The 15,666-nt window shown below is 34.8% G+C and overlaps 1 protein-coding gene across 1 annotated transcript in view; it reads right to left on the reverse strand.

Annotated features, from left to right (window-relative positions):
• The window catches only part of sdr16c5a (short chain dehydrogenase/reductase family 16C, member 5a), a 79,421-nt gene that overhangs the window by 36,208 nt on the left and 27,547 nt on the right, over window positions 1-15,666 (reverse strand). Inside the window, exons 4-5 of the mRNA XM_017310112.1 lie at window positions 14,169-14,268; window positions 11,584-11,728 (exon numbers count right to left, since the gene is read on the reverse strand). Of these exons, the coding sequence (XP_017165601.1) occupies window positions 11,584-11,728; window positions 14,169-14,268 (245 nt within the window). The remainder of the gene's footprint in view (window positions 1-11,583; window positions 11,729-14,168; window positions 14,269-15,666) is intronic.

Here is a 15,666-nt window from a genome sequence, read left to right on the forward strand (position 1 = left end):
ACATTGATGTGACTTGCACGACAATTGAGGAGTTTAAGATCCTTGCTTTTACTTTACCTGGCAGAGTGGACACTCTTTATTATGATGATCATTTAAATGCATACTGTATCAATAAGAGGATTTGYTTTATGTTCTTCCAATTAAGGACTTGGTTTATTACAGTCCCTGTGGCAAGCAGTTTTCTGCATGGTCAGAATTGAAGGCCATTTTGTCTTTGAGAGGGTCCAACCAACATTCCAGACAGGACAGTGTTGTCCATCTTCTACATCTACATCTTCTACCTTCTAACATTTGACAAAGGTGGTAATGTTTTCTCTTTACATAATTAAAAACAGCTTTATTTATATATTGTACCAGCTGTATTCAGAATGCCACAGTATTTATATTCTCCAGAATTTTCCCATTTTGATTTTGTTTTTTAGTCGCTTCATTGGGATTTACCCAGAAAGGGGCACAAAAAGCCGGTCATGGAAAGATGGTATCCAAAAAGACAGGAAAGACCATTCAAAAGAAAAAGTGACAGTCAATGTTCAGGTTTCCACCCTCATCAAGAACCTGATGGACTTTGAGTGGCAACTCATTCAGGTTAGTTGTTGTCCTTTTCTTTTCTTTGAAATATTTCTGTTTCCATATTATTTAGGATCTAAATTGAATTGTCTTTTCTTTTTCCATGTTGGACGGTGCCTTCATCTGCATCTAATAAAGTAAGTGCCACTTGGACTCTTGAAAACCATTAATAGTTCCCATTTTAAAACCCTTTCAATACTAGAATTCCACATTATTTCAGCCATGTTGAATTTTAGATTTTGGAAGTCCTTTTTCATTGATTTGCTTAGTGATACCCCAAAGTATGGATATTTTTTTAAGAACTGTGTTTCTATGTTCATAACACTGTAGAAATTAATGAGTTAAACCCAGTTTATGTCGCTGTAAACTGAAAGTCTTCAATTTTTATTCCTGTGTTAGTGAAACTATATATTGACTTTGAAGGCCTATGTTTTTAATAGTTCTCTGAGGAATGGATTTGTGTTATTAGTTTTGAATGTTTGAATATACTGGAAATATATGTGGTTTGAGGCATAGTGGTACCTTTAAATAAAAATTCTGTTCTGACGGTTACTTATCGCATCCTCTTTTGTGTTATGTGAAGTTCTGATTAATGCAGATTATGCATTTTAGAACCGCACCAATTGTAGCACTTCTAAGAAGCTTACACTGGGTTAGGTATAGCAAAACTACGACTGTACTTTAAAAAGTAGCATTACAGTTTTCTTTGCAGTAGCTTACTCATAAAGTTAATGCAATAGTAAAACTAAATTCACAGTAAAAATACTGGAACGCCAGTATTTGAAGGTATATTTACTTCCACCACTGTATTTTACGGTGGCCAACAGGTACAAACACCCAGCAAAGACGAGAAAAACACATGCAACAAAAAACACATGCAACAAAAAAGAGATGCCAACAAAAATGCTGAAAACAGAAGTGATCCAGACCACTAGGGGGAGTCAAACAAAGAACAGCTGTGTCCAAAGTCAGGTTTTGCATCTTTGGATCCTCAACGACAGGAAGAGAGAAGCTGTAGCTTTCAGCTAGCTGCATAGCCTCTACCGTGGCGTTATGTTGCTTAGCAACCTTGACAACGTGTATCACACAGCGGCGAAGGAAAAAAAAAAAAACAGGCTCGGAGTATGTTTTCTTTTTTCACCTGATTTCTCTATTACTCTTCACCTTTTGTAATAAAGGCTGCTGCATTTTTAAAAAATCTTAGTCTGATTCTAATATGTTTAAACACGTATAGCACTTTTACACAAGGAATGTAAGCAAAGTATCCCTTTTCAAATACTCTCGAAATCTCAGGTAAGACAATACAGTTTAATCAAACTATTATGTTTTTAGGCTTAACTTTAATCAGTCAAACCGATTTGCTCAGGAATATATTAAATATTTGAGTGAACCAAAATATTACAACTAGATGTTACCTAACTTAATATCTGTGTTTAACTGTCATTTAGGAAAGCCCAAATGAGTCAGGTGTTCTCCCGTGGTATGCTAAACCTGGACCAGCTGGCAGCAGGTGAGGGGAGCTGGGTGTTAATACAGCGRGAGCTGACGTCTTGGAAAACGTCGGACAGATATTGCAATTAGGTGATGCACTGATGAACCGAGCAGAAATGTGAGATTTATACATCTACATTCTCGGCTACAAACATTGTTTAAATCATGTTGTGTCACGGCTGCTAAGCAACATAACACCGAGGTGGAGGCTAGGCAGCTAGCTGRAGGCTACAGCTTCTCTGCAATGCTCTGCCTTCGCCGGACCCCTCTTCCGTAGACCGGTCGTTTCTCAAGCCCATGAAAGAATAGGCTTGAAAGGATGCAAACCCTGAATTCGGACACAAAGCTCTAGTGGTCTGGAACACTTATTTTTATATATATATTTTTGCATCTCTTTTTTATTTGTGTCTTTTCTTTGTTTGTTGCGCGTTTGCACCTGTCGACCACCGTAGTATTTTAACGATTCTGGATTTTAGTTCTACTGGGGTCCATATGGTTATGTGTATTTGTTATAAGTTGCATTGTGATCACTGTTATGTGTAGAGTGTTATGGGGTTCCATGTGACTTCCACTCACATTTGATGGACTTGTCATCAAATGACAAGTCCATCAAAGGGAGGGATTCGGGGAGCGGGATCTGACATAATACCGGAAGAGCGGAGAGTACAGTGTGTGTTAGCAGTGAAGCTATTCAGTTGGCGCGAGCTGCAGCCTAAGGAATAGCAGCTCGCTCTTATTTCTAATAAACCCTGTTGGCGGTACTACATCTGCGGTGTGTTGGCGTCATTACAGTATTTACTTATAGTACACCACTTTAAAAGGTAATTACAGAATTGAAAAGGTAAATGTCCAGTAAAAAGTACTGGTTCCTATAGACGCCAGCTTTTTTTTTTTTTTTTTTTTTTTACCGTTTTTCTGAAAGAACGGTAAAAAAAAAAAAACCTGGCGTCTATAGGTACCAGTATTTTTTTTAATCGTTCTTTCAGAAAATCGGTAGATTACCGTTCTTTCAAAAGAATGGTAAACTACTGGCAGCTACAGACGCCAGTATTTTACCGTTCTTTCGAAAGAACTGTGAGGGAATCGAAAGGCTAACATGCCAATCAGGTGCAAGTTGGGCAGGTTAAAGTAAGAGAAACCAGATACTGCATTCATAGCATGAAGACCAGCAAGCAAAGCTTTAACAGAGTGGATGTAGTAGAATATCAGAGTACAGGAGATACAGGATAGAAGATTTGACTGAATCAAGACTGGGAAGCTAACAGGCAAATTGCTAGCCAAGTATGTGGAGCAGGAAAATAGGTTGTAGTTACTTAAATTTATGCAAACCAGTTGTCTCAAAAGATTCAATAACTGCAACATGTAAAAGACAAGTGTAGTTACATTGTGTGATTTTGGCAAACAATGTTCTTAAATTCATCCAAAATATTATTGTCTGCAAAATTTATTTTACTTTCTGCTTACAGCAGCAGCAATATATTTACTACACAGATTAAAGATACATGGTGTCATTACTTGACATAGTTGTACTGTTCAAAACCTCTCGGTTTGCTTGAGTAGAAATGGAGTAATGTCTGTGTATGTTAAAATGTTAAACATTTACCACCCAAAATCCTCACTACTTTCAAATAGTTCACTTTTTATTTTATTCTAGTTGTTGCAGACTCAGCTTAAATAGATTAACTTATAAAGCATATTTTCTTTTTTAAATCCAAAAGTTCCTGCCACTTGTTTAAGATGAGTACAAACAACAAGTTGATGAGAATTAAATGAAGTTGACTTGAACTCTTATTAAGCAGAATGTATTATTTTACAGTGAAGAAGGCCGGAGTCTAGCTTTAGCAGATGGCTGGAGGCATCTGACCCACGTTTCAAACTCAGTACCTGTTTGCTCTATGGCAAAAATTTGGTAAGATTAAATTTAGTCGGCTAAAGAAAGTCAGACGGTTCATTATGAGAGAAATCTCTTGAGGTAGTCAAGTTTCTTGTTTGTTCAGATCTTGGTCATTTCCATAGTATGATTACTAATTAACAGCGGATTCTTTTGTGTCTAGATGCAATCTAATCATTCAGTTAATTAAAGTTTTATCATGATTCTGCAAATTGAAATATACTATGGAAATATTCTATCATTCTTTTCATACAGTCTAAGCTCCCTGAAAATGATACATTACCTTTCTGTAAGCTATAATTTTGATTCCTTTGAGTTTCATGATATCTGATATGATCTTCTTGAACGCATATTGATGCTTCACATTGATCATTTATAAGCTTATCAATTACAAGAGGTGTACTGTCTGTTAGTGAACATTAGTGAACAGATAGCATCAAAAGCTGTAGATAATTTTAAAGGTAACAAATTTACCACATTTTGACCAACTCTTGGTGCTTGGTTGTGTAGTGAGTATGTCATTTTATTTTATTTTATTTTATTTTTTTAGGTAGTGTACCAATTGCAAACTTAGTCAATATTATTATAAGTTGGGCAAGGTGTCAGAAGATGCAAGTAAGTCTCCGTGAGAAAAAAAAGCAAAGATTAACTGACTGAATTGTTGGTTTATAGCCAGCATATATTTGAATTTGTGCAACAAACATTGAAAGAATAGTAAAAACTGTATAAAACCTGAATGACCATTCAGTTTGATAAATATTTACACAGAGCATCATTCAATAAATTGATAGAAATCCAAGTGCTCACATCAAAACATCAAATCTAAATAAATAATACACATTGTATTAAATATTTTAATACAGACTTATTGTTCACATTGATCATTTATAAGTTTTAGTAATGGAACCTTAACAACTACAGGTGTACTATATTTTGTTAGTGAACACACTTAAGCATGTAAGATAATGGGTGGAGGGAAAGAATCATTAGGGCCAAGAAACATACAGCGTATAAGTCAGACAAAAGTTGTAGATAATTTTAAAGGTAACAAAACAATTTACCATGTTGGAGCAACTCTTGGAGTGTGGTTGTGCACTGTAAAAAAACTTTCAACTTTGGGGAAAACTGAAAGATACATATGAGTAACCTGACCGAGGCCTGTTTGGTCCCTGTCACATATTCTTAAGAAATACATTTACACATGAGGAACTTTTACTGAAATGCATCACACTAGCAAGTGTTACAGCAAAAAAAGTTTAATCTACTTAAACCAACCTTTACTATGTTGGAGAAAGCATGAAGCACTGAGAAGATCAGTGTTGATTCAACAACAGGAAAAAGACTGAAGCAAAGTAGCATTCACAATGAGCGGGGACAAATTCTGGAAAGGGATCAATGTTAGTTTGTCTTTCACTTTAACTGCAGAAAGCTAAAAGTTAAATTTGAGTAGCCTCATGAAGGCCTGTTTACTACCAGTCACATATCCTTAAGAAATAAATTTACAAATGAGGAACATTTACTGAAATGTATCACACTAGCAAGTGGGCACACTAGCACTAGCGGGGGGGGGGGGTGTTAATAAAATTTTACATAAGGGTGTCCATATATCTCTCCATGGTAAATGGACTGAACTTATATAGTGCTTTATCCAATCTTTTTTGACCACTCAAAGCGCTTTACACTAGAGTCACATTCACCCATTTGCACTCACGAACGCTCACACATTTATACACCGATACGCAGCTCGGTCATCAAGTTCTGCAGAGGCAACGTAATAAATCAAATAAATCGACAGCTGAGATTAAACGGGACGTTTAAAACACTCCTTGAAGACTGGATTATGACACCAACGCTTTGTATTTTTCAACGAACATGAGTAAGAATTTATAGTATACTTTGCAATACTGATCTATGATATAAATTGAAAAACACAATATTGCTCGACAACTAGAAATTAAGAAAACAACAATTTAACAAATTCATTCAGGTCCTGAGGTCTTTTGTCAATGAGCATATTGATTATGGCACCCAGTATTTTTAAACTGCCTTAATGTTTTTTCGTCTGCTGTCTCTTGCTCACATAAACTGTGTTTTAAAATGCTGCTCTCATTCTTTCTTTTTAATTCACATTTAATGAGACAGGTTGTGTCATTGAGTTCAAGGATTTCATTTACAAGATATGTATTGTAATGTTTGTCATTGGCTTGGAAAATGTGTCTGAAAGCTTTGGTTCATTTAGACTATGTTTGTAACTGCATTCACTTTTTAATTAATTTTTAATACTGTCCTGTAAGTTGTTTTGTGTTTGTTTTGCCTTTTAAACTGTTACAGCATATAAAAAACAAAAAACATGGATGAATAACTGCCAGAATCACTGCACATTTTCAAGCTTTATACAGTCGGAAACAAAATAAACCCTTTTTTCTCATGTTTAAATTTTGGTCATAAGGCAGTTAAAACAAATTTTCCTCTAAAATAAAATCCTGGTACCTTTGTCAGCATTGGCTGACAAAATCATGAACCATGTAAATTACAAACACGTCCAATTTTGGCTACTTAACATATAAAATTTAAAAGGCTTCCTTAGCTTATCTGTGCCTAATATCACCCATCAGCAACAACAATAGAGTCCAAAGAAACTTGGTTTAATCTATTTATTCATTTTGATAGCGAGGCATGAGTGTCGATCAAAATTTTATAATTTAATTCAATGTTTTAAAGTATCATATTGAAGGCCTTACAATCAAGTTTAGAGCAAGGTGAGGGGCATACACACACAGCAACCGTTAGCTTCCCTTGAGAGAAAATGTTTGGCTCTTTTTTTGCATGAAATACCCAAAGTCTGCTCCTGAAAAACACCACAAATCTTTTGTTCATCCGTGAATAAAGTGTTGTCAAGTAATATCAGGATGAGCAAGATTAAAACTAAGAGTGAATAATGTGCAGTAGTTAAATCACACCACCTTCTTAGTCTTGATTCTGTGAATATTATTACTGTTTGTGTTAGATCATTTCCTGATCTAACAAGAAATGCAAATTTACCTCCACCTTGTTCTCAAAGCTATTACAGTTCAACTATTATCAATTTGAATGAAAGGGTTTCTACTGACAGAATCTCTTCTATTCTATTCAACAGTCTATGCAGCCGGATATCTGGGTCTTTTCAAGAAGATAAGGTCAAGGGCAGGGGTCACCAACTCCAGTCCTCGAGGGCTACCGTCCTGCAACTTTTAGATGTGTCTCTGCTCAACACACCTGGATCAAATAAACTGCTCATTTCCAGCCTATTGCAGAGAGGAATGAATGCTGGTGAGGAAATTCAGACATTTTGGAGCAGAGGTGAATCTAAAAGTTGCAGGATGGTAGCACTTGAGGACTGGAGTTGGTGACCCCTGGTCTAGGGTGTCCTGCATGTTTAAACATGCTTTGTTACTCCAACACAATTGGAGGAATAGAATAGAATACCCTTTATTTTCACAGTGGGGAAACTCAGGTGAAGAATTCTCAAAATTCTGTTTTCTGTAATTGTCGTTTTGGATTTTTCTCATCTCTCCTACAGTCTAGTGAATTAATTTCTCAGCTTTTTTCACTGTAAATCAGTCATTTTTACAATCATCTCCAGCACTCAGGAAAAATAAAATCCACATTAGAGAAAAACTTTATGTTGATGATGGTTGGGATTCTATGGAGGACTAAAACTGACATAATTAAAAGTAAAAGCGGAAATATCTATTTTTTTGTTTTTCCTTTTCTCTAAACATGTTTTCGTCAAATGAAATTATTTTCTTTTGTCTTTTCCTGACATTTGCATTTTCATCAAAAAAATGTATACTTTGCATTTTCCTTTTACTTATACATGTTCTCATGAAAAAATGTATGTGTTGTTTTTCCTATTCCTTGTACATACGTTTATGTGAAGAAGTGTATATATTTCTTTTGTGTTTCCTTAGACATGCATTTTCAACCAAAAAAAGGAAATGACAAAGCAAAATTGCTTTGTCATTTCCTTTTTTTTATTTTGAACAGACAGAAAAGACCATCAAGAAAGAAAAAACCCCAAAATAAAATAGAATGAAACAAACTTAAGAAATAAAAGGTAAAACAAATTATTTTGCCAAAGTGACGTGCAAATTTTATATTTTCTGTTCGAAAGGAGCAGGTAGAAGATACAATATCTTATAATGTCCTGCCCCTTTCATACTTATCAATTTATAATCAATTAACTGTCAGAACATCAAAAAGAGACAACTTGTTTCCACTTTCCATGATATTTAAATATGTACAATTATTTAAACACTATTTATATCATCAATAGCATTTATGGACTATAAAACAGTCCATAAATAGACTGTTTTTACTGTAGTTTTTACATCTTATATAACATATTTTGAAATAAGCTCTGTTTTAATCAGTTTTTTAAACTGGTATATATTTGTACTTTTTTTGAACTCATTATTCAATCCATTCCAGACATTTACTCCATGCACTGATAAAAACTCTTCCTGGTTGTTCTTATACGTTGTCTTTTAAAATATCTTTCACCTCTTAAATTATAACCACCCTCTCTGTCACAAAACATTTCCTGTATATTGGGTGGAAGTTGCTGATTTCTGGCCTTAAACATGAATTGTACAGTTTTAAATATTACAAATGATTTAATTATTAAATATAAATAGTTATTTATATTCGATTTAATAAATAACTGGTTTGTGTTCCCAATATCCCGCTTTATGTATTGTTCGGGTAGATTATTTTTGTATGACGTATAATGGCTGTAAATTTGTTTTGTATGCATTTCCTCAAACTTCTACACAATATGTTAAATGTGGTACAATGAGTGTATTACACAAAATAAAGATTTGTAGTCCAGTACGCAACTAACTCCCCTCAGAATCGCAACAATTTTGGCTATTTTAGATTTTACTAGGCTGATCTGTGGTTTCCAGTTGATTTTATCGTCTAACATGACACCCAAGAATTTTATGTCATGTACTTGTTGTAAATCAACACTGTCAATAGATATTTTAATTTGATTATTTTCCTGTTTTTTATTGTTTCTGAATATCATGAATTTGGTTTCATCTAAATTTACTGATAATTTATTGTTTTTGAACCAATGTTGTAGTTTTTTCATTTCTGTATTGACCACCTCAGAGTTGTTGAATGTTTTCTCCAGTACAGAAGATACTTGTATCATCTGCAAATATAATGTAATTTATAAGGTTTGATACTTTGACTATGTCATTTATATACAAATTGAACAATTTGGGTCCCAACACTGATCCCTGCGGAACCCCACAAGTTATGTTTAGTAAATCTGACTTCTGGCCATCTAATTCTACAAATTATTTCCTTTCTCCAATGTAGCTTCTAAGCCAATTTAATGCCACCCCTCTAATTCCATACTTTTCCAGTTTTTGTAGTAAGATGTCATGATTGATGTTATCGAAGGCTTTTTTGAGATCCAGAAATACACCAATTGCAAATTTCCTTTTATCCATATTGTCTATAATTTCTTCTGCCATCAGTGCCATTGAAATTGATCGGTTTTCTATAAAGCCATATTGACAATCTGTCAGAATGTTTTGCTTTTCAATGAAATTATCTAACCTTTTACTTAGCACTTTTTCTAGTATTTTTGAAAATTGACAAAGAAGGGACACAGGTCTATAATTACTAAAATATGCTTATCGCCAGATTTAAATAGAGGAATAACCTTTGCAATTTTCATTGCATTTGAAAATGTTTCAGTTATGAATGACTAGTTGCAGATGTAAGTCAGTGGGTCTGCAATATTATCAATTATCTTTTTTATAAGTGACATGTTAATTTCATTCCAGTCCATTGATTTTATATTATTACATTGATTAACCATTTCCTTAATTTCGATTTTGTCTACAGAAATCAGGTAGATTATGTATTTTGTTTTATACAATTTTCCAGAGTATCCCCATCCTGTAGGTTTGAGTCATTTATTTGTTCAACTAACGTAGGCTCTACATTTACAAAATATTCATTAAATCCATTTACTATCCCAACTATTTCATTCAGGGCTTTGTCATTATAAATAATATATTCAGGGTAAGTAGTATCAGAAGAATTCTTTCTCATCAAGCTATGTAACGTTTTTCAAAATTCCTTTCATGTTTTGTTATTTTCTAATATTTTAGAATAATATTCTTTTTTACATACTACGCTTTCATACAAGCTTTTGTTCTTTTGTCATAATTTTTTTTTTTTTTTAATTAAAAGCCGGATTGCAAGCGTCTCTGTTGCTCTGAGTGTTTCACTGGCGGAGCAGATTTATTTCTAAAAGAAAAAAAAAAAAGGTTGATCTGTATGAATATTTACATCAACCTCCTGTGAGGAATTCTTTGGAGAACTGTACATCAAGGTAAGAGTTTAAAACACACACCGTTAGCTCTGATTGCACAGCTCTATGTGAACCACAAGTATAACTTGCGGGTGGATATTTTCACCCTCAAGTTATACTTGCGGGTGAGTATAACTTTCATTTCTTGACGAAAAGACATGCTTAAGGAAAAGGAAAAACAAACATACATTTCTGCTTTTATTTTTAATTATGTCAGTTTTGGTCTTCCATAGGATTCAGTCCTAAATTCAACATGACTTTGTCTTCACCACTTTGTTACAATTCACAGTAGTTCACAGAGCCTGCTTATCCAAGTGCTAGTTAGTAAGTTTGTAACAGAAATTTTGAAGCTCTCAGCTATGAGTAATGCTTTGGGCCCATGTTTGAGGAATATCAAATCAAATTTTATTTGTGTAGAACATTTCAACAACAAAGCATTTCACAGTAGGGATGTAACGACTCTTTGAATGATTTGAAAATGTACCTGCCTCAAAGCTTCGTTAAGTTATGTTTTATTATTTAGCTCACCGTGTTCCTGCCGCATCATCATTTGTGTTGGGCAGCGCTCTCAGTTCCAACTATGAGTTGTTGCTGTACTAGCAGCATAATGTCAAATTTTCTGGGTTTTTATCATTTTGGGGGAACAAATAAGCATTCTTAAGTTGACTGGCATGACAGCCTTTCTCCTCCCGGAACTGCGTGGTAACCATTTCAAAGCAAATGCTGGGAATAGCGCTGCTGGTGTATTTATCCAGATGAGCGGATAAACACTGCAGGTTTTTTCTGATTACTCGATTAATCTTAACAATAATAAATGGAGTACTCAATTACTAGAGTATTCTTTTACAACAGCCCTATTTCAAAGTGCTTTACGTCATAAAAATACAAAGTCATAGAACACATAGGCAACAATTGAAACATTAAATTTTGTCAAGTGCCATTGTCAAATATCAGATTGTTGATTATGTTTCAAAAGCATCTCTAAGCAGGTGAGTTTTTAGTATAGATTTAAAGGTACTCCGCGTTTTAGTTGTTTTGCAGTTTTCTGCAAAACAGCACATTTCATATATAAATATGTGTTATGCATTGTTTGTGTTAAACACCATGACGAGGTCCTTTAGAGATTTAATATCTGGAAAACTGAACTGCTAAGTGTATGTGTTCATAGGATTTTGTCCCAAGCCCCAAACGATATCCTGTTCACATATAAAACACCTGCAAAAATTTTAATTCAAATTGATTTTAAAGCAGAAAGACCTACTTGGTGTGACATCCATCAAACATCCCAGTGTTGATAAAGTAGGGGCACACAATGGTGGTTTTGATCCCATCTTTCCCTGTTGCTAGAAGCTCCAAGCCTACCGACTCAGCAAAACCTACAGCTGCAAACTTACTGGCACAATAGTCTGTAGGGCGAAGAATCAACACACACAAAAAAAAGTCAACAAAAGTACAGTTTAGTTTCATAAAATATTTAAGGATGTGCTATTCATTGTATCAATGACTCAAAAACAGAGAGTGGTAAAGTTTATGATAAATACATATGAATGATTTCTTTTATCACTGTATTCAGATCAAAGTCTGAATGCACAGTTATGTGAAAAGAAGATACAGATCAACACCTTTCAACACCCTTTTACTAGCTGGTTCTGGTATTATTTTCACAAGGTTTTTTGCATTTGTTTTGGGATTGACACCAACATTTCACAACAAAACACATTTATCTACAGGACACAGAAGGGATCTGATTGGTGAATGGTATGTTGGCTGGACATTCTCAAATTATCTGAAGACAATTACTTTAGGGTATTTAAACTTCTTAATTTGAACAAATTAATGAGAAAGTTTAGCAAACACTGTCACATCTTGTTCTAGCATTTAGGTTTCTGTTCATTCTAATTTACCAAAATCAGGAAATTATTAGACACATAATATGCCATATAGTTATAAAAATTGATATATCTTTATAAAGCATACTGGTTTGAAATGTATTATGGATACTAATTCAACTAATTTTGATAGGGGTTTAATTTAGTTAGTTTTAGATTAGGTTAGCAAAGAGATTATGTTTCCATTCAGTTAGATGCCCAGGCAAAAATAAAATAGAAGTAGACTGTGTATTCTGTCTGCTCTGTCTTCTCAAACCCCCAGTCAGCTTCTGGTTCTGCTGGAAGTTTCTTCCCGTTAAAGGAGAGTTTTTCTGTCCACTGTTGCTGCATGAAAGCTCGGTATGAGGGATTGCTGTCAGTGTCAGTGACTTGAAGCAATTGGTGGGTTTATTTAGATATTCTCCTTGGAATGGACAGTTATGTTCACAATAATGGTGTGTTTAAAAAGGTGAGTAAACCTCAAATAAATTGTATTTTAATTGTAATTGGATATAACATTTCACAGAAAGTCAAGAAATATAATGCTAAAAAAATAGAAGCATCGACATGTTTATTTCCAAACTCAAAAATGTATAAACTAAGAAATGGTTAAAGATTCAATTTTCCTGAGAATCATAAGCTAATATTTAGTTGCATAACAATGGATTCTGACAACTGCTTCACATCAATACATGAAGTCAACCAACTTCTGGCACCAGTCAACAGGTATTGCAGCTCAGGACAATTATAATATATTCCACAATTATTCAGCATTTCTTGGTTTTGCCTCATGAATAGCATTTGTATGCAAGTCTTTTCTATGGGATTAAGGTCCAAGAATTGTGCTGACCACACTACTTGAATTTAGTTTTTTTTGGAAGCTTGATTTTGCTTGCTTGCTGGTGTGTTTGGAGTCATTGTCTTGTTGAAACACCCATTTCAAGGGCAGAATGACTTCCTCCAGTATTCTGGTGTTCTCAAACCTATCCATGATCTTTGATATGCGAAAAATAAGACACCGTAGTACAAGAATCATCCCCATATCATGATGCTTGAACCAACATACTTCACCATCTTCACTGTGTACTGTGGCTTGAAGTCAGTGTTTGCAGGACATTAGTCCACAAAACATTACACAATTTTTGTTAAGGTCAGACATTGTATTCTTTGGCAAGTTGTAGCCGCTCTACTGATCTGGCATGAATTATTCTAAAACAAGATTGTACTTTACTCAGATAAGAGGTTTAGTATGAGGTGAATCACTGATAATCATTCATTATTTCATTATTGCTCACTATAATCTTTGACTTTAAATTATTTGTATTTAATAGGCTTTTTTATTGATTTGTCTATCTTTTTCAAATAATCAAAGTGGGTATATATGTGAATGTAGTGTGTTATTAAATCCAGATTCACCCAATTCATAGATTTTTGGTCATACATTTTATCAAAATAGAACTCTACGGACAATTTTACCCCAAGTATTTCAGAGAAGGCATTGGCCAATGACAACTACTGTCCTTGGAGGAACAAAGGTACTTTGTACTTGCTGCTGGTCAAGTGCTCCTCTACCTCTACTCCACCACCACAATCAACACCTACAGCATTAACACCTACATCAGGCACAATGTTGTCTTTTAATACTTTGGACAGAACTTTGATTGAGTTTCTCAGTTTACAATATTTCATGTTTGATTTATTTTCTTCAAGTCAAACTCAAGAAGTCAAATAAGAAGTCAAATCCCTGCTGTGCAATCCCATTAACAAGGGAATGCATACTAGGAAATATGGAGGGTGGATATGCTAGAATCAGTGTTGGAACGGATGATATTTGAGCAAGTTGGGCCTTTCTGACATGGCAGGCCTACAGTTGTGACAAAGAGCAAGTCTTGCATGCTTCATGGTGCGCAAGCACATGTCAGATCCTAGGACCAGCCCTGCTTTACCACGTCAATTATACGGCCAAAGGAGGACACACCTGCTAATCCATTTACTCCAATGAGTCCAGCAGAGCTGGCAATGCTGACCAGATGGCCATGGTTATTGGCGATCATGGCAGGTAGAAAGGCCTTGTAGGTCTGAGAGAAGGAAAACAAATAAGAAAACGTAAAATGCACAAATACTAGTAAAAAAAATCAATACATGACAAATGGGAAATTTATAAACTACAAAGTAAAAAATTATCAACCACATTTCACAAAACATTTTGCGTTAGATGATCGGACTAATCCTAAGATTAACAGAATTATCTTTTATAACATTCCTCACAACCAACAGACAGACATGTAATTTTCCTATACTTCAAAATTTTATATCTTTCATTATATTTTTCACCCATGGAGGTTGCTATTTTTACACTTGTGCAATGCATGCTGGGTTGATGATGCCGTTTGGTCCAGCAAAACCTGTTTAGTGTCTGGGCTTTGGTCCAGAAGCTAACTTTACAAGAGTTATTTTTATCTTATTGCATTTGACTGGTGAAAATTTAGAAAATGGCATCACTGTTGGCTGTAATTTCAAATAAAAAACAAAAAATAAAAACAGAAGCAGTGAGGTGAGTCTTCATCACCTCCCAAATGAAGAAAATGAAGTGAGCAATGGGATAGAGCTGATGGAAGAACATAACTTCATTTGAGTCATTTGTACAAGCAAAACTGATGAAGGATCTAACAGGTCGTTACCCTGCAGGCTATAACCAAATGCCGTACTGATAGTTTTTATCCACAACGCACCTAATCCCTGCCGCCGATTAGAGATTGAAAGATGCTGGGAGAAACATCAGAGACAGGCAGCGCTGGAAGCTCTTTCCCCTCCTCCCCCAAGTATCTTTATTGGAATTTTACAGTTAAGACAAACCGTTTAAACATTTAACAAAGAATGCCAGTAATAATAGAAGTTTGGTTCAAGTCACAATGAAATACACAACACAAAACAAGAACAAAATATCTCTCACATTCTTAGTTCCAATGTAACCCATCGCATAATCTACACCTCATCCGTATACTGAGATATTTACTTCAGCAGTGTATGTCCTCCAATAGAATTGTCTTTCGGAACTGCAGTGAACATAATCTTCAGTCATTTGCGCCGTCCTCCAAGAAGTTCAGATGTTGGACATACCTAATAAAGGGATTCCATATGAATTCAAACAGATTCTGTTTACCCTTTAATACACATGTAATCTTTCCCAGAGGGAGGGTGGATGTCATCTGCTGCAACCACAGGTTTATAGTCGGTCTATGGGTCTTCCCCCAGAAAAGTGATATACATCTTTTTGCATTGAGCAGACCTAAGTTTATAAAAGTTTGTCCGTTTTTAGTATAATTATGTTTTTCTGGGCATAGTCCAAACACAAACAGCTTCTGATCCATAATTATTTGTTTGGAAATAATTTTCTCAATTGCATCTTTTACCTCTTTCCAAAACAATATAATACTCCTACAGTACCACACACAATGAATCCAAGTTCCTCTATC

This window comes from Poecilia reticulata, linkage group LG17 (genome assembly GCF_000633615.1).
Source record: "Poecilia reticulata strain Guanapo linkage group LG17, Guppy_female_1.0+MT, whole genome shotgun sequence".
NCBI lineage: Eukaryota > Metazoa > Chordata > Actinopteri > Cyprinodontiformes > Poeciliidae > Poecilia > Poecilia reticulata.